The 17,982-nt window shown below is 46.5% G+C and overlaps 1 protein-coding gene across 1 annotated transcript in view; it reads left to right on the top strand.

Annotated features, from left to right (window-relative positions):
- Positions 1-8,306: 8,306 nt before the first annotated feature.
- The window catches only part of WIPI1 (WD repeat domain, phosphoinositide interacting 1), a gene marked incomplete in the record, with an annotated part of 31,711 nt that continues 22,035 nt past the window's right edge, over positions 8,307-17,982 (top strand). Inside the window, 3 exon segments of the mRNA XM_034790336.1 lie at positions 8,307-8,457; positions 12,029-12,111; positions 14,531-14,700. Of these exon segments, the coding sequence (XP_034646227.1) occupies positions 8,381-8,457; positions 12,029-12,111; positions 14,531-14,700 (330 nt within the window).

Genomic DNA, 17,982 nt, shown 5'->3' with positions numbered 1-17,982 from the left:
AGGACCAAAAAAATGCCTAAACAGAGTAAAGGAGGTTAGAGACAAAAAGACTGCTTTTAAAAGTTGGATGTCAGTTCTTACTGAGGAAAATAGAAAAGAGCATAAACTCCGGCAAGTCAAGAGTAAAAGTATAATTAGGCAGGCCAAAAGAGAATTTGAAGAGCAACTACCAAAAAAACCCATAAAAACTAACAGCAAAAAAATTTTTAAGTACACCAGAAGCAGGAAGCCTGCCAAACGATCAGGAGGGCCACTGGACAATCGAGGCACTAAAGGAGCATTCAAGGAAAACAAGGCCATTGCAGAGAAGCTAAAGGACTTCTTTGCATTAGTCTTCATTGCAGAGGCTGTGAGCCATTCCAACACCTGAGCCATTCTTTTTAGGAGACAGATCTGAGGAACTGTCCCAGACTGAGGTGTCAGTAAAGGAGGTTTAGGAAACAAATTGATAAATTAAACAGTAATAAGTCACCAGGACCAGATGATAGTCAAGAGTTCTGAAGGAACTCAAATATGAAATTGCAGAATGACTAACTGATATGGAACCTATCGTTTAAACCAGCCTCTGTACCAAGTGATTGGTGCATAGCTATCGTAACGTCAACTTTTTAAAAGGCTCCGGAGGCAATCCTGGCAATTATAAACCTATAAGATTAAATTGAAAGCCAGGTAAATTGGTTGAAACTATAGTACAGAATTTTTCAACATGGCTTTTGTTAGAAAGAAAAAGAAAGAAAGAAAGAAAGAAAGAAAGAAAGAAAGAAAGAAAGAAAGAAAGAAAGAAAGAAAGAAATCAGGCTGGGACAGATTTTAAGTTGCCTGTAATAATTTGTGAATATTGTGGTTGTTTTAATGTTTACTGTATGCATATGTTGAATTCATTTAATAGCAGGATTGTAGGAAACTCAGGAAAGGGCTGGATCCGTATATACCCTCCTCAGCAAACATTTGACAGACTACACAAGCACCATCCACTTTGATGATCTGATGGGACCCTTTGCTGGGCCTGCCATGTGACAGGTTTGGTCACAGGGACCCCCTTGGGACTGTCACCTGACGTCCTGAAATTACCTCTGAGCCCATTTTCCCTGCCAGCCTGGGACTTCCAGAACTCTGTCTTGTTGAGCCAGACATGCTAGCCTGCTGCAACATAGACTCAGGGCCTGAACCACGGCCCCAAAGCTGCAGGCTTTAACTGAAAACCACTCAGCAGGTTACCTCTCCAGCACCCAAACACCCAGTTCCCAATGGGATCCAAACCCCAAATAAATCCACTTTACTCTATATAAAGCGTATACAGGGTAAACTCATAAATTGTCCACCCTCTATAACACTGATAGAGAGATATGCACAGCTGTTTGCTCCCCCAGGTATTAATCACTTACTCTGGGTTCATTAATAAACAAAAGTGATTTTATTAAGTATAAAAAGTAGGATTTACATGGTTTCAAGTAATAACAGATAGAACAAAGTAAATCACCAAGCAAAATAAAACAAAACATGCAAGTCTAAGCCTAATACATTAAGAAACTGATTATAGGTAATAATATCTCACCCTCAGAGATGTTCCAATAAGCTTCTTTCACAGATTAGACTCCTTCTGAGTCTGGGCCCAATCCTTTCCCCTGGTACAGTCCTTGTTAGTTTCAGCAGACGTCTTAGGTGGTAAACAGGAGTATTCTCATGACTGGGACCCCTTTCTCCTGTCCACCCCCTTTTATAACTTTGGCACAAGGTGGGAATCTTTTGTCTCTCTGGGTCCCCATCCCTCCTTCTAAATGGAAAAGTACCAGATTTAAGATGGATTCCAGTATCATGTGACATGGTCACATGTCACTGTAAGACCCCACCCTCCATTCTTCCAGGGATGCCCTCCCCCCCATACACAAGAAGGTTTGCAAGAAAACAGAGCCATTAACAACCAATTGTGTTAGTCAATGGGAGCCATTAAGATTCTAAACCACCATTAATGGCCCACACTTTGCATAATTACAAGAGGACCTCAGAGTTATACTTCATATTTCTAGCTTCAGATACAAAAATGATACAAATAGGAGGAATATATTCAGTAGGTTATAACCTTCGTTATGATACCCAGGGCCGGCTCCAGGCACCAGGCAACCAAGCATATGCTTGGGGCGGCACCTGGTAAGGGGCGGCCAATCTTGGGGTGGCGGGGGGCAGTGCGGCGCGGCATTCCGCGCGGGGGAGCGCTCCGGCGGCGCGGCGCTCGGCGGGGGGGCGGGCTCCGGTGGCGCGGCGCTCGGGGGGGGGGCGGCGCGGGGCGCAGCGCTCGGTGGGGGTTCCGGCAGCGCGGCACAGTGCTCAGCGGGGGGGCTCGGCAGGGCGTCGCTTTTTTTTGCTGCTTGGGGCAGCAAAAAAGTTAGAGCCGGCCCTGATGATACCTTACAAGAGACCTTTTGCATAAAGCATATTCCAGTTGCATCATAGTCACACTCATAAGCATATTTCCATAAAACATATGGAGTGCAACGTCACATGCCAGACCAGTTTTTCCAGAAGCAGCTTGGACCCTGTGGAAAGGAGGATCTAAGAATCTCAAAGGGTTTAAAGAGACACATCCTCCTTCAAGGACAGAGACGAGTTTTAGAGAATAAGATCCCAGAGCTTGCTGAGTGGAGCCCTGAGGGAAGTTAGATCTACTGGGGTCCCCATCGGGAGGACAAGGAGACTCTAGATAAGAATGCATGTAGACCTTTTGTTGTTTTAAAATCTTTTTTTCCTATGCTCTGTTTAAAGAAAGCTGGTTTGGGTCACTACTCCACTGATCACAAGCTCCCAAAGGGCAAAATGACAAGAACCAATACCCAGTCAGACCTACTGGGTGAGCATGGTCAACACAAAGGGTACTGTAGCCCAGCACCCAGTCTAAGAATGGAAGAATCGTATGATTACACACCCAAAGAAAGGTAAAGGCTCAACACTGGTGATGGGTGCACTCAGAGGCCAGAAAGGGGGCTAGAGCGCTGTTAGCCCTGCATCTCTGACACAGCCCCTAATCTCCAAAAACAATCTATCAAAAACCCTTGCCTTAAGTCTGACTCAGCTATGTTTGATGTTTGTTCAGAGTTCGTGGTATTTTCCAACACTCCCTTCATTAAGCCGAGCATAGTATGTCTTCACCACAGAGGTTAAATACTAGCTGTAGGCAGCTAGTTGCAAAGAAGATTGGTCAATACTGTTGCAACAATGTTGGATGGCAAAATATAAGTATGGTTACAACTTGTATTACACAAGTCTCAGTTGCTCTTGTGGCTGGATTTTAAAAACCTGTCTATGGGTAATTTTATTATTACTACCCCAAACAGCATGCTTTCAATTATAGGGGCTAATCAGACAAAATTCCTTAAAATAGGCATGACGTTCATCTGTTCAGGTTCGACTCTTCTTTGGACATTAATATTTCATCAACAAGCACTGCTTGAACTTTATGGACAATAGCAGGTAATATAAGACCAGCTTTTACATTTTGTTTTTAAAAGGTTTAATATTAATAGAAGTGTTTTCCTGCAAATCTCTTAATTTCAACTGTTCCCCCTGATGTTTGCTAATTAGTTCTATACTACAAAGTTAAAAAAACCTGCCTCTGAAGAAGTGTTTTTTTACCTGCGAAAGTTTATGACCAAATAAATCTGTTAGTCTTTAAGGTGTCACCGGACTCCTCATTGTTTTTGTGGATACAGACTAACACAGTTACCGATTTGATACTTGACTACAAAGTTAGTTCAGCCCAAAACATTACTCAGGGCTGTGAAAAATTTCACTCTGTGTGTGATGTAATTAAGTCAACCTAAGCCCAGGGGTGCAAGTAGGCTGGTAGGGGCTGGTATGGCATACCGATAAGAAGCCAGTACCGGCCTGTATACAGCCCCTTTTGCCTCCCCGTTGGCGGCCATGCCAGTAGGGACCCTACCAGCAGGACCTTACCGGCAGGGCCGCCGACGGGGGGCAAAAGGGTCAGCTGCCCCAGGGCCAGTGATTTAAAAGGGCCCGGGGCTCCCAGACACTACTACTGTGGCAGCAGCTGGAGCCCCAGGCCCTTTTAAATCACCGACGGAGCCCGAGCGGCATGAGCCAGGCAGTGCGGATGGACTGGCTGGGGTGGGCTGACCTCCAGCCCCGCTCCTTTCACCCGAGGCCCCATCTCTTCCGCCAGAGGCCCTGCCCCTTCTGGGGGCCCGAAGCCGGGCCCCTGTACCGGTAAGTATTTCATATTACTTTCACCCCTGCCTAAGCCCCAGTGTAGATACTGGTAGGTCGAGGGAAGAATTCTTCCATCGTCGCTGTGATAAGTGTCTACATTGCAAGGCTGCAGCTGTGCCGCTGTAGTGTTCCTAGTGTAGACATACCCTTAATCACTTAGTCACATTGCATTGTGCATTAGAACCATGTGCCATCAACTTCACTGGACTGAGGACCAAACCCATGTCAGTATGAGCTCAGAAGTAGGGTTAATTTGGAACTATTTGTTTTAACAGAAACACTTTTCCTAAAATACGCACTTTGCCAGAGACTGATAATCCTGACATGTTTGTGTTAATTCTAAAATACTGGAACAAAAGAGATTTCTATAACAAGGGCCTAGATCCTGTGAAAAGGGATTCATCCAGGTAGATACTTATGTCCACATGGAGTCCAACTGACTTTGGTGGGACTCTGTGGATCCCTTTACAGGATCAGAGCCATGTCCTATAGCCGTATGATCACGTACCTACAACAAATACTCTGATGTTGTCCTTACACATACAGCGTTCCCTTTGACTGTAGCACTCACATGAGGATTACTCATCAAATTAAGGGTTTGCAGGATCTGCCCTCAAGTTTCAATACACTTGTTTACTTAACCGTTAGTTTAGTTACATTAACTTTTAGAACATTTGTGATTTAGGAGCATGTTTTCCTTTTTCTTGGTATTTTCTAATTAATAGGCTTGGATCTACATGTGACATGAATCGGTTCATTCCTACACGATTTCAGTAGGACTGGCTGCTTGACTAAAGTTATTCACATTGTATGAGTGCTGGTGGGCTTGGGCCACAAGGTTCGCAAAACACTAGGCAGTTCTACAGCACCTTTCATCCAAGGACTTTAAAGTATTAGGGATTACTTATATGATGGGAAAGGATGCAGCGGTGCACAGGCAATCCAGGAAATTTTTGGAAAGTGTAGGGGACAATTTCCTGGTGCAAGTGCTGGAGGAACCAACTAGGGGCAAAGCTTTTCTTGACCTGCTGCTCACAAACAGGGAAGAACTAGTAGGGGAAGCAAAAGTGGATGGGAACCTGGGAGGCAGTGACCATGAGATGGTCGAGTTCAGGATCCTGACACAAGGAAGAAAGGAGAGCAGCAGAATACGGACCCTGGACTTCAGAAAAGCAGACTTTGACTCCCTCAGGGAACAGATGGGCAGGATCCCCTGGGAAAACAACATGAAGGGCAAAGGGGTCCAGGAGAGCTGGCTGTATTTTAAAGAATCCTTATTGAGGTTGCAGGAACAAACCATCCCGATGTGTAGAAAGAATAGTAAATATGGCAGGCGACCAGCTTGGCTAAACAGTGAAATCCTTGCTGATCTTAAATGCAAAAAAGAGGCTTATAAGAAGTGGAAGATTGGACAAATGACCAGGGAGGAGTATAAAAATATTGCTCAGGCGTGCAGGAGTGAAATCAGGAAGGCCAAATCACACTTGGAGTTGCAGTTAGCAAGAGATGTTAAGAGTAACAAGAAGGGTTTCTTCAGGTATGTTAGCAACAAGAAGAAAATCAAGGAAAGTGTGGGCCCCTTACTGAATGAGGGAGGCAACCTAGTGACAGAGGATGTGGAAAAAGCTAATGTACTCAATGATTTTTTTGCCTCTGTCTTCACGCACAAGGTCAGCTCCCAGATTGCTGCACTGGGCAGTACAGCATGGGGAGAAGGTGACCAACCCTCTGTGGAGAAAGAAGTGGTTCGGGACTATTTAGAAAAACTGGACGTGCACAAGTCCATGGGGCCGGATGCGCTGCATCCGAGGGTGCTAAAAGAGTTGGCGGGTGAGATTGCAGAGCCATTAGCCATTATTTTTGAAAACTCATGGCGATCGGGGGAGGTCCCAGATGACTGGAAAAAGGCTAATGTAGTGCCCATCTTTAAAAAAGGGAAGAAGGAGGATCCGGGGAACTACAGGCCAGTCAGCCTCACCTCAGTCCCTGGAAAAATCATGGAGCAGGTCCTCAAGGAATCAATTATGAAACATTTAGAGGAGAGGAAAGTGATCAGGAACAGTCAGCATGGATTCACGAAGGGGAAGTCGTGCCTGACTAACCTAATTGCCTTCTATGATGAGATAACTGGCTCTGTGGATGAGGGGAAAGCAGTGGATGTGTTATTTCTTGACTTTAGCAAAGCTTTTGATACGGTCTCCCACAGTATTCTTGCCACCAAGTTAAAGAAGTATGGGCTGGATGAATGGACTGTAAGGTGGATAGAAAGCTGGCTAGATCGTCGGGCTCAACGGGTAGTGATCAATGGCTCCATGTCTAGTTGGCAGCCGGTTTCAAGTGGAGTGCCCCAAGGGTCGGTCCTGGGGCCGGTTTTGTTTAATATCTTTATTAATGATCTGGAGGATGGTGTGGACTGCACTCTCAGCAAGTTTGCAGATGACACTAAACTAGGAGGCGTGGTAGATACACTAGAGGGTAGGGATCGGATACAGAGGGACCTAGACAAATTAGAGGATTGGGCAGAAAAAAACCTGATGAGGTTCAACAAGGACAAGTGCAGAGTCTTGCACTTAGGACGGAAGAATCCCATGCACTGCTACAGACTAGGGACCGAATGGCTAGGTAGCAGTTCTGCTGAAAAGGACCTAGGGGTCACAGTGGACGAGAAGCTGGATATGAGTCAACAGTGTGCTCTTGTTGCCAAGAAGGCTAACGGCATTTTGGGCTGTATAAGTAGGGGCATTGCCAGCAGATCGAGGAACGTGATCGTTCCCCTTTATTCGACATTGGTGAGGCCTCATCTGGAATACTGTGTCCAGTTTTGGTCCCCACACTACAAGAAGGATGTGGAAAAATTGGAAAGAGTCCAGCGGAGGGCAACAAAAATGATTAGGGGTCTGGAGCACATGACTTATGAGGAGAGGCTGAGAGAACTGGGATTGTTTAGTCTCCAGAAGAGAAGAATGAGGGGGGATTTGATAGCAGCCTTCAACTACCTGAAAGGGGGTTCCAAAGAGGATGGAGCTCGGCTGTTCTCAGTGGTGGCAGATGACAGAACAAGGAGCAATGGTCTCAAGTTGCAGTGGGGGAGGTCCAGGTTGGATATCAGGAAAAACTATTTCACTAGGAGGGTGGTGAAACACTGGAATGCGTTACCTAGGGAGGTGGTAGAGTCTCCTTCCGTGGAGGTTTTTAAGGCCCGGCTTGACAAAGCCCTGGCTGGGATGATTTAGCTGGGAATTGGTCCTGCTTTGAGCAGGGGGTTGGACTAGATGACCTCTTGAGGTCCCTTCCAACTCTGATATTCTATGATTCTATGATTCTATGATGAGCTTGTTTTAAGGCAGTGGACTGGGACTCAGGAGCTCTGGGTTTGCTTCTCAGATCTGCCACAGATCTCTCTGTGCCTTAGCGAAATGTAGATCAAAGTATTACTCCCTTTCTCCTGCCCTTTATTTGTCTGGGTCTAGTCACTTCAACTACTCCCATTGACTTTAGAGGGACTATTTGAGGGTGGTAAGTCAAGCCCACACTTCAGTCTTTGCAAGATCAGGAGCTCTTCCAGATCTGGGTTGGCTTACTATATGTTTGTACAGTGCCTAGCACAATGGAGGGGCCTGATTTTGGTTGGGACACTAATTGCTAAAGGCTTGGTGCATGGGAAGGGGAAGTACAGAATTAGTTAATATATAGATATAATCCAAGCAGTCCAAGGCACTCATTTTAGCTAGCCGGCAGCCAGGAGGGGCCCAGCCCAGCCCAGCTGTTCCCTCCCTTCCAGCTGTTCCCTGCCCCAACCCCTCCCCCCCACATCACATCTGTCAGGAGTCCCGTCTGATGCAACCACAACACAACCACGTGGCCATAGGCAGCCGCTCCTCTCCTCTAGCCAATCACAGCCAGCCCTGTTGGCCGAAGGGGCGGGGCGTTCCTCCTTTGCCCCGCCCTCCCCCTCCAGACACGCACGCGATAGGCCGAATCCAGACCGGCGGCGGGCGGGGTGGCTGGTCCGAACTCCCGTTGGCCAATAGGAGGCCTCACGCGGGTGCGGCCCCGCCCGCCGGGGGCTCCAGCTGTTGTTGTGGCGGCTGGCCGGGCCCGCGGGGAGCCAGCGAGGCCGGAGCGCGAGCGAGGCCCGGGCGTCCGCGCGCCGCCCATGGAGGCCGCAGCTGGAGCCGGCCCGGCCGAGGCGCCCGAGGCGCTGAGCTGCTTCTCCTACAACCAGGACTGCACGTAGGCGCGGCCGGCGGGCGGGGGACGCGGTGGAGATGGGGAGGGAGGAAGAAAAGGGGAAGGGGAGGAAGGAGAGGGGATGGGGGAGGGGAGGAAGAAGGAAAGGGGGGAGGGAAGGAGGAAGAAGAGGAGAGGAAGGAGAGAATGAAGGCCCGAGATGTGCAGGGGACTCACAGAGATGGGGCGGGGAAGGAGAGAGAGAGGACGGAAGGAGGTATGCAGGGGGCTTGGTGGAGATGGGGAGGGAGGAAAAAAGGGGAGGAAGGGGAGGGGATGGGGAGGGAAGAAGGAAGAAGCGGGGGAGAGAAGAAGGAAGAAGAGGGGGGGAAGGAGAGAATGAAGGCCCGAGGTGTGCAGGGGACTCAGGGGACTTGCAGAGATGGGGAGAGGAAGAAGAAGGGGGGAAGGAGAGAGAGAGAATGAAGGTGGGAGGCATGCAGGGGACTCGGTGGAGATGGGATGGGGGAAGGGGAGGAAGAAGAGGAGGGGAAGGAGAGACTGCAGGGGACTCGGTGGAGATGGGGAGGGAGGAAGAAGAAGAGGGGATGGAGAGAATGAAGGTGGGAGGCATGCAGGGGACTCGGTGGAGACGGGATGGGGAAGGGGAGGAAGAAGGCCGGAGGCGTGCAGGGGATACGGTGGAGGGCAGGAGTCAGGTGGGGATAAAGGAGAGAATGGGGCAGGGGAAGAGAGCCATCCGGGCTAGGGCACTGGCCCTGACTTGTCCCCAGGGGAGGGGAGGGAGATCTCCCTGCTTGGCCCTGTGGCAGGGCAGCTGCCCTGGAACGGGAACAAAGAGGCAGCTGTGTCTCCCTGGCTGGCTCATGTACCTGCAGCTTCCAGGCCAATTCAAGCTGGTCCTGGCAGCCTTGAGTCTGACTAACCAGGCTGGGCTTTAACTGATTGTTGCTGCCTCTCTGGCTTTCCAGCTTGTGCCGGGTCCCATCAACTCAGTTTCTGTCCCACACAGGAGCAGCTCTTCTGTTGAGAAAGAGTTGGCACCAGCGTGACAGAGCCTGAACACTGAGCTTATAGAAAGGGTTGGTTGTGCCAGAGCTGTCAGTGCTGTTGTTGAAGTTTTCTGTACCAATAATATTCATCTGGCCCATGTTTGAGACTCAGCCCATGGGGATATCTGGCTGTTGGCGTGCAAGTTCACTCCAGTTCAGCTCCCCTCTCGCTTTCAGTACAAGCAGCCTTCCTTCTTGTAGAGCCAAACCACTTCTTGTGTTGGGCCCAGTCGTGCAAGGTGCTGGGCACCCTAAGGTTCTTGCACATTGGCCACAAGGCATTTCATGGGATTGGGCCCCTTATGCTGCCCAATTATGTACATTCTAGCTGAGGGAATAGAAAGTTGAACTCCTTGCACAGTATACTTGTTACACACCCAGGGCCATGTGTCTGTGGCAGTGCACAAAGCATGGTTGTATGGGTGAGTGCCTACATGACACAACATATGATTGTGCCCTTCGCAATCTGATATAGTTAGGGCACTGGAGTTTAATCCCATCTCACATCACACTTCCTGCTTTACCAGTTTGTGCTTTCCTCACTTAGTGTCACTGTTGTGCATTCAGGGCTTGGCTGGTCATGAGCTACATTGATATTAACTGTGCAGAGCTGTAATGGCAACATCTGGATGCCTATAGAGATTACGTGAGCCTTAGTTTTTGCCCCTGCTTTTTTCTTAGAGCCATTCAGTGCACGTTTATTGGCAAAATGGGCATTTAAATAGTTGTTCAGTTATGAATTATTTCTTGGCACGATGACTTGTGTGGTAGCATGCTAAGTGAAGCTTCCATGGGTGATCTCACTGCTTTCCAAGGCAGGGTGAATACTATCTCCAATTTACAGATAGGGAAACTGAGGCACAGCAAGTGTCTCTGCCAACTTCACCTACTGAGTTAAATATCAGGCTTAAATAAAGCCTAGGTCTAACAGTCTGCTTTTGTAGCCGCTAGACTTGAGCATAGTCTCCAATACATTTTAGAAGAGGCCAAAATGTGAACAGTATTCCTAGTATTTAATAATCCATCTCAACCATGGGTCTCCCTAAGTAGCTCAAACCTATTGCAAATAGCATAACAAGTTTTGCAGGAGTGGGGCGGTTGGTTTTCCTAGTGGTTTAATCCACGAGTGGATGTATTCTTATGCATAGGTATTTATGGAAAACGGAATGTGTTCTGTAGTTGCTAGAACACTAGCTTGCAGGAGAGCTGAATGATCTATTCTGCTGTTAACTGGATATCTGCCATCAAGGGTAGGCCTTGGTTCTTGGTAAATGTCTGGTACCAATCACCAGTAGCTGTCCCTGCATGGGGCACCCCCAAAGAGGGAGCTTTCTTGGCAATTCTTCTAATAAAGTAGCTAGCTCCATTAAATAGTGTCAAATACAGTTTAGCTTAACCTGTGGTTTGACTGTCTACTAGAGAGCAACTTTTACTGGGTCCTTGGGTGGTCACTTAAGAGAAGTTTCACTTTAAGAGACATGGGCTGCGTTCTACCAGTTCACTTGCCCTTTACTACAAGACCAAAGTCAGTTGCTAAGATATCCTTATTTATGTACTCAAGGAAGGTATAGATACCAATATTTCTACAGAGATTTTGAAAGAAATGAGTTCTATTGTTACATTTGCGCTGCTATTGTACATTTCCAGTTACTAAGCATTTGAACAAAGAGTGCTTGGATGGAGTTGGTGATGTGCTTCTGATGTGGCTACACTGTACAAATACTTCACTGTTCTCCCTTGGTCTGTGATGTTCTAAACTGGTTGCTGATTTAAACTTAGATGTTGACAATGACCTTAGCCAAGATCTGGCTAGAACAAGTCTGCATGGAAAGAATAAGCCAGCACTTTGCACACATACTCTTCTACATACTCTGGTGCATCATTATCTTTCTGGGTGTCCTGGAGGCAGCAAGCAAACCAGCGAGGCCTACACAGCCCTCCCAAAACTCCAGTATTTCTAGATAGACATCTAAAGACAGTCTCTCATCTTAGATGCATTGGAGTCAGAGAAGGGTCTTGCTTCTGCTGGCTAGAAGTCTTTATTGGTAGCCTAACAAGTATATTATTCCCTTTCCCTCCCCCTAGCAGGCTTTGGAGATTTTTGTATGTATGGAAGTTCTCACACAGCTTTAGTAATGATGTTCAAGTTAATATAGTTGATAATCATTAATTTATCAAGGAAGTTAGTAGGGACTTCACTTAAAAGCCAGATGGCAGGGTATGACCCCAGTATACTTCAGTTTTTTCCTGCTGTGAAATAGGATTATTGAGCCCTCTCAAGGTGTTCTGCATTAGCTTTACAAACGTTAATTAATCAGCCTCACATGCAAATTGCTATTAAGGCACCCTGTTGTGTGCACCCAACAGTCAGAAAAAAACCCAGCTACTGGGGTGGACAATTATATCTGCTTTGGGTTGAAATTTGCATATATGACCAGCGGAGTGGCTCCCTGTAAATGATGCATTGTATTAGGATCTACTAATTTTTCTATGATACTCAGTGGTTTCAAGATTAGAGCAGTACACTATAAACTAATCAGCACACATTTTGTCTCTTGAAGCTCCCTGGCCATCGGAACCAAAACTGGATACAGGCTTTTCTCCCTAAGTTCTGTGGAACAGTTGGACCAAGTCCATGAAAACAGTAAGTCTGTTTTGTCTTGGTGCAGCAGGATATTGGATGATGATAGGCTTTAGTTTTTATTACTGCACTTGTGATCTGCCTCAAAGGAGCAATTCATTTGGTTAGCTTTCCTACTTATAGCACAGATGGTATCTGCCTCTACTGTATCCTCATTGGAGTAGAGCTGTGCTAGTTACAGCTCTGTTTAAAGGGACGTTGTCAGGTTAAAAAAAGAAAACCGTCAATTGGAAACACATTCTTAACCTACAATGGTATTAGACCTGAGCATTTAAGAGCCAATTCACTTTTCACCATTAGGTTGTTAGTTCATGCTTTCCATTGTTCAGACTGCATGAAGAGCAGACACTAGTCAGTCTTGCTTTCTGGTTTCATATCTCAGTTCCTATAGGTTAGCTCAATACAACCAAGTTTGAGTTGCAGACACAAGAAGACTTAAATGCAAATACTTCCTTTAGGATCAGTAAGTTTCAGGCACGAAACTTCAGCCGTCTACCTGAATTTGATATTAAGAATAAGGTATGCTACTAGGATTTCTCTTTTAGGGACCCATCTTATTTATATGGAGATATACCTATCTCATAGAACTGGAAGGGACCTTGAAAGGTCATTGAGTCCAGTCCCCTGCCTTCACAGCAGTACCATCCTTGACAGATTTTTGCCCCAGATCCCTAAATGGCTCCCTCAAGGATTGAACTCACAACCTTGGGTTTAGCAGGCCAATGCTCAAACCACTGAGCTATCCCTATCTGCAAGGGGCCTGACTCTGTTGAGCAGCTTTTTTGTTGCCAAACTGTATATAATGCAGTTTTGTTTGTTAAGATCAGCCTACATTATCGGTTAGATTTAAAAAATGCTCTAACCTAGATGCTCTGCTAAAGCCCTTTAACCTTGTTAGAACACAATGTAGCCTTATGCATACTGATCTGCCAAATAGATCAGCCAACTTGGTTTAAGACCTTGAAGTCCTACATAGGCCACCCAAGGCCCTATGTCAAATTATACTATTTTGTCAACCAGATTGGGGGCCACCTCCTAGAAACATGGTAGTCCCAACAGATAGAGAGATATTTCAGTCTCACAGCATAGCTGGAACCACACAGTGTTCCTGAAACGGGCTATAATCTTAGATTTCTGCAGCCTTCAGAAACGCAGTTTGGTTCCACTAACACTGGCAGCTGGAAGAGTGTTCTAATAGTGTCACAGACTACGCTGTTGTAACAGGGTCCCCCAAATGGTATAAGTGACAATGTTAGGCTGGCTGGCATACTTTAGGGGGACAATCCTGATCCATGCTAGTTAGAGAGCCCATACTAGAACCTTGCTATCTCCAGAGTTGCCTGTTGTTTTTACACCCCACTTAAAATATTGTAATCCAGGTCAAGCACAAGAATAGCATTTAAACAAGATTGGAGCTAGCATAGGCCTGCCCTCCATGTGGGTCAGTGCAGGGATCATGTAGAATATTCACTGCCTGCAGCTAGAGTGAAAAAGGAGGAACTTCTCCCAGGTTATCTGGGTGTATTGGGGAGGAGGGGTTATGGTAGTAAGAGAAAGAGCCCTCTATATCAGGGGTTCTCAAACTGGGGGCCGGGACCCCTCAGGGGGGTCACTAGGTTATTACCTGGGGGATCATGAGCTGTCAGCCTCCACCCCAAACCCCGCTTTGCCTCCAGCATTTATAATGGTGTTAAATATATTAAAACGTGTTTTTAAAGTATGAGGGGGGGGTCGCACTCAGAGGCTTGCTGTGTGAAAGGGGGTCACCAGTACAAAAGTTTGAGAACCACTGCTCTATATTTACAGAAAGTCAGCCAAAGTACCATGATGGCCCATGGCCACTGGGGGGTTGGGGAGGAAGAGAATATCCTATGTCTTATCTTCCTTTAGGCCATCCCCTTCCTCAGGGAGCCCAGAACAGTGCAGCATGTACTTACAGGAAATAAGTCTATGCCCATGCTTGTCCCATGTCTCAGGGAGTCCTGATCTGTCCGCTCACAGATTCATCTCTACCCGTGTAAGGAGCTTCTCTGGCTCCCTCCCAGGGCATGTATTTCCCTGGATTAAGGTCAACACCTGGGAGGCAGGGCTCATTCCCCTCTATATCCTGTTCCCTCTTGATTAACTACAGCTGGAGGGCCCAAGGGAGGTCAGTCATTTGTGGCAGGTATTGCAGGCACTAAGTTCCTGTCCCCAAAGGAAAGACCAATCAACCCCTTCCTGTCTGGGCCCAGTGCACCCCCCAGCAGAAGGCCTAGATGCAGCCATGCCAAGGAAGGGTAATCGTTAATAAAAGCAGAACTCCATGACTAAGCACTAAACCCTTCAGCTCCTGAGCTAGGCTCAATGCATGGGGGATTTGACTCTTAAAGAGCCAGACCCAAGATGAAAGCAGCCGCCTCACTTTCTTTTGGCTGAGCAGATGAAATCCCGGATGTTTACATCGTGGAGCGCCTCTTCTCCAGCAGCCTGGTGGTCGTGGTGAGTCACACCAAGCCTCGGCAAATGAACGTCTATCACTTCAAAAAAGGGACGGAGATCTGCAACTATAGCTATTCCAGCAACATCCTGTCCATCCGGCTGAATCGGCAGGTAAGGGCATCGATTACTCGTGCATGAGTATACGATAATAGTCAACTAAGTCTAAACGCAATAGGCCCAACTCTGCCTTCCGTCGCTCTGGTTTTAGGTCATTCTCGCTCCATTGACTTCTGTGAGGTTCTTCCTTTTCCTTTAGCCTTACACGTTCCTCTGTGCAAAAAAGAGAGGTCAGAGAGGCACTTTCACACCCACTGGTACCCACAGGTGATCTACTTCTTGAACTACTTTAGCCCTTAGACTCTCTCACTCAGTTACATCCACTTAACAACACATAACTTGCATCCTCTCTGAATATGGCTCAGGCATGTCCCTTAGTGAAATGTATGTTTTAAATACGTTCCTTCCCACATTTCCTTACTATAACGCCATGTGGGATGGGATGCTAGGTCATGGCCAAAGGTTGCTGGTGAGCTTTGAATTGGAAGATGATAAATTAGCAGTAAACAGTTATACGAAGCTGTTCTGATTAAACGCAATCGCATGCTCCAAAGGCATGTAAACTCTTTTTCTACCACATCTTCTCCCTGAATGCCGTGCTCTGGCTTCTGACCTACAGTAGCATCTTTGTCACAGATAACGTAGTCAAAGTTAATAACACAACCCTGAGTGTAATTTGATCTATGGGGCTTCACCTGAAGGCTAATGTCTCAAATAGCATTCATTAGCAGCCCATAGCCTCGCTGTGTTTCCTGAGTCATGCTGAGGAAAGCTTGAATGTCCACTGCACTTATCCTGTATCCTAGCGGCTCTCTATTGTTATTTTTTAGGATTTAAAGTCTTCTTTTTTCCATAATCTCTTCCCAAATACACAATAGGTTATAAAGAGTGGAGTATATTACAAGACAAAAATAAACAGACTGTATAATTGTATATAATCAACTGTTTCTAGGTTAGCAATCGTGAAATCTGCAGTAAGCATCTCCAACAGGCAAGCCCTGTCTTGAGTTTCCAGTAAAGTTTTGTTTGATCCCTAAGCTTGTGCTATACTGTAATTAACTTTGAACTAAATTAATTTCTTCACTGAAATGTATTGTGGCAGGTAAGAGTAGCTGGTAAAATCATCACTTCCGTTGGAGTTCTAATTTATGTATTGCAAATGTCAGTGTAGTTCTAGGAGCTTGATGTTCATTTTGGTGGCGCTCACTCCCCTGTGCAGTCTCATGGAACAGAAGGATGCCATGGAAAGGAAGGGTGGTACAGTGGTTAGAGCACTAGCTTGGGACTTGGCAGACCCAGGTTCATTGCTTGTGACCTTGGGCAAGTCACTTGGTCTTCCTGTGCCTTAGTCCCCGAGCTATAAATTGAGCGTAATCGCACTGTCCTGTCTCCCAGGGGGGTTATGAGGTTAAATACATTAAAAACTGAGGTGCTCAGACACCATAGATAGATGGTGTAAATGTCAAACACGAATCTGAGGGAAGAGCTGCATTATTCTAGTGATAAGGTCACTGTCCTGAGAAGCTAATGCTCTAGCCCAGGTGGATGCAATACAAAATGGTTATGTCCCAGCACTGGAGAACAGACCGTACCAGGTCAGCACAGGAGAAATAAGCAAAAGGGAGTTTTGAAGGCACAGGAGGGTACTTGTCACATGGGATGAGAGCTCTTCCATACCTAGGGAATGATAACGCACACCCTCTCATGTTTGCCATTGGGCATAACCGTTTATTTCACATCAGCTGTCATTAAAATGCATATACAGTGTTGTAGCCATGCTGGTTCCAGATATTAGGGAGACAAGGTGGTGAGGTGGTATTTGCTATTGGACCAACTTCTGTTGGTGAGAGAGACAAACTTTCAAGCTTGCATAGAGCTTGTCTTTGAAAGCTTGTCTCTCTCACCAAGAGAAGTTGGTCCAATGAAAGATATTGCCTCCCCCATCTTGTCTCCTAAAAATGTGTGAAGCAGATTCATCTAGAGTGCTTGCAGGATGCTGTATGACAGAATCGCAGGCTTACGCAAATATCTGAGAGATCGTGCACAAAAATGTCTCTAAATACTGGAGACAAGGTGGCCCAGCTCCCTCAGTATGAATGCATTTTATTTCCATGCACTGCAGCATGAAATCAGTACAACCTGGGCCAAATTTATCTGTGGTGTAACTCTGACTTCAGGGGACTAATCTAGCCCCTCTTGCGAGTTAATCTGCTGGAGATCAGGTTATGCATTCACTGTGTTACTCTGAAAACCCTTGTCTTGGACCTGAGTATGGAAACCATACTGCACTGGAGAAAGTCCATCATAGTGTGAAACCCATCCAAGTCAGAGAATCACTGTCAGCCATGGAAGTTTAAATAAGAACAGATCTCTTTGGGCAAACAGTTTTGTCTTTTGATTTGATCTCTGAGTGGAAAATCTTTGTTATTCAAACCAAAGAATTCATTTGAATTAGACTCTCAATTGCTGTTGATTCATGGAAACACTTTATTTCCAGCCCTGTTATTACTTGCACATGGTGAAAAACAAGATTTTTTTTTTTTTTTTTTATGCTGGAGCAGGGGTTTGTGCTTTTGACTAGCGAGAAGCAGTGTTTGTATTTTAATGAAAATTCCCTGTGTTTTCCTTGGATCTCTTCTTGGCTGCAGTCCTGCTGCCGAATCCTTTTGATGTACTTAACAGAAGGACACTCGTTCCTTCTCGGTGTGCAGGTCAAGATAACTAGTCTGTTTGTTGGTGTCTAAATGAAAGCATAGAGGAAAGTGCCATGGAGCAGTAAGCAACAGAAGTGATGCATTCTACATAATGTACGTTGTATTGATGATAGTTCCGCCTCCCTCACCCCAGGAATTACTACACACAGTTCTAAGGCACCATCCCCCAGCATCTGAGCAAGAAGTGCAAACGCCTCCACTCGCTCCTCATCCATTTCAGCCGCTCAAACCTGCCCTCCTTGGGCCCAACTCTCCATTACCTGCCCCTTGTGCAGTGCTTCACACCAGTGCAAAGTGAAAGGCAAACGTGCCCAGTCTCATCCGGTTGCATTTGGTGCTAGTGTTGTCTGCTCAAGGGGCAGGGCAATGAAGAATTAGGCCTTTTGTCTGAAACTCTCCATGGACTTGTTCAGGCCTCCCTCCCTGCTCCCGCCGCTCACCTGGTGTCTGCCTTGCTAGGATCTTAAGTATCAGGGGGTAGCCATGTTAGTCTGTATCTACAAAAACAACAAGGAGTCTGGTGGCACCTTAAAGACTAACAGATTTATTTGGGCATAAGCTTTCGTGAGTAAAAACCTCACTTCTTCGGATGCATAGAGTGAAAGTTACAGATGCAGGCATT

The sequence above is a fragment of the Trachemys scripta genome, chromosome 14, assembly GCF_013100865.1.
Source record: "Trachemys scripta elegans isolate TJP31775 chromosome 14, CAS_Tse_1.0, whole genome shotgun sequence".
Classification (NCBI taxonomy): Eukaryota; Metazoa; Chordata; order Testudines; family Emydidae; genus Trachemys; species Trachemys scripta.
The sequence above is the reverse complement of the archived record's forward strand: the minus strand, read 5'-3'. Positions and strand labels throughout refer to the sequence as shown.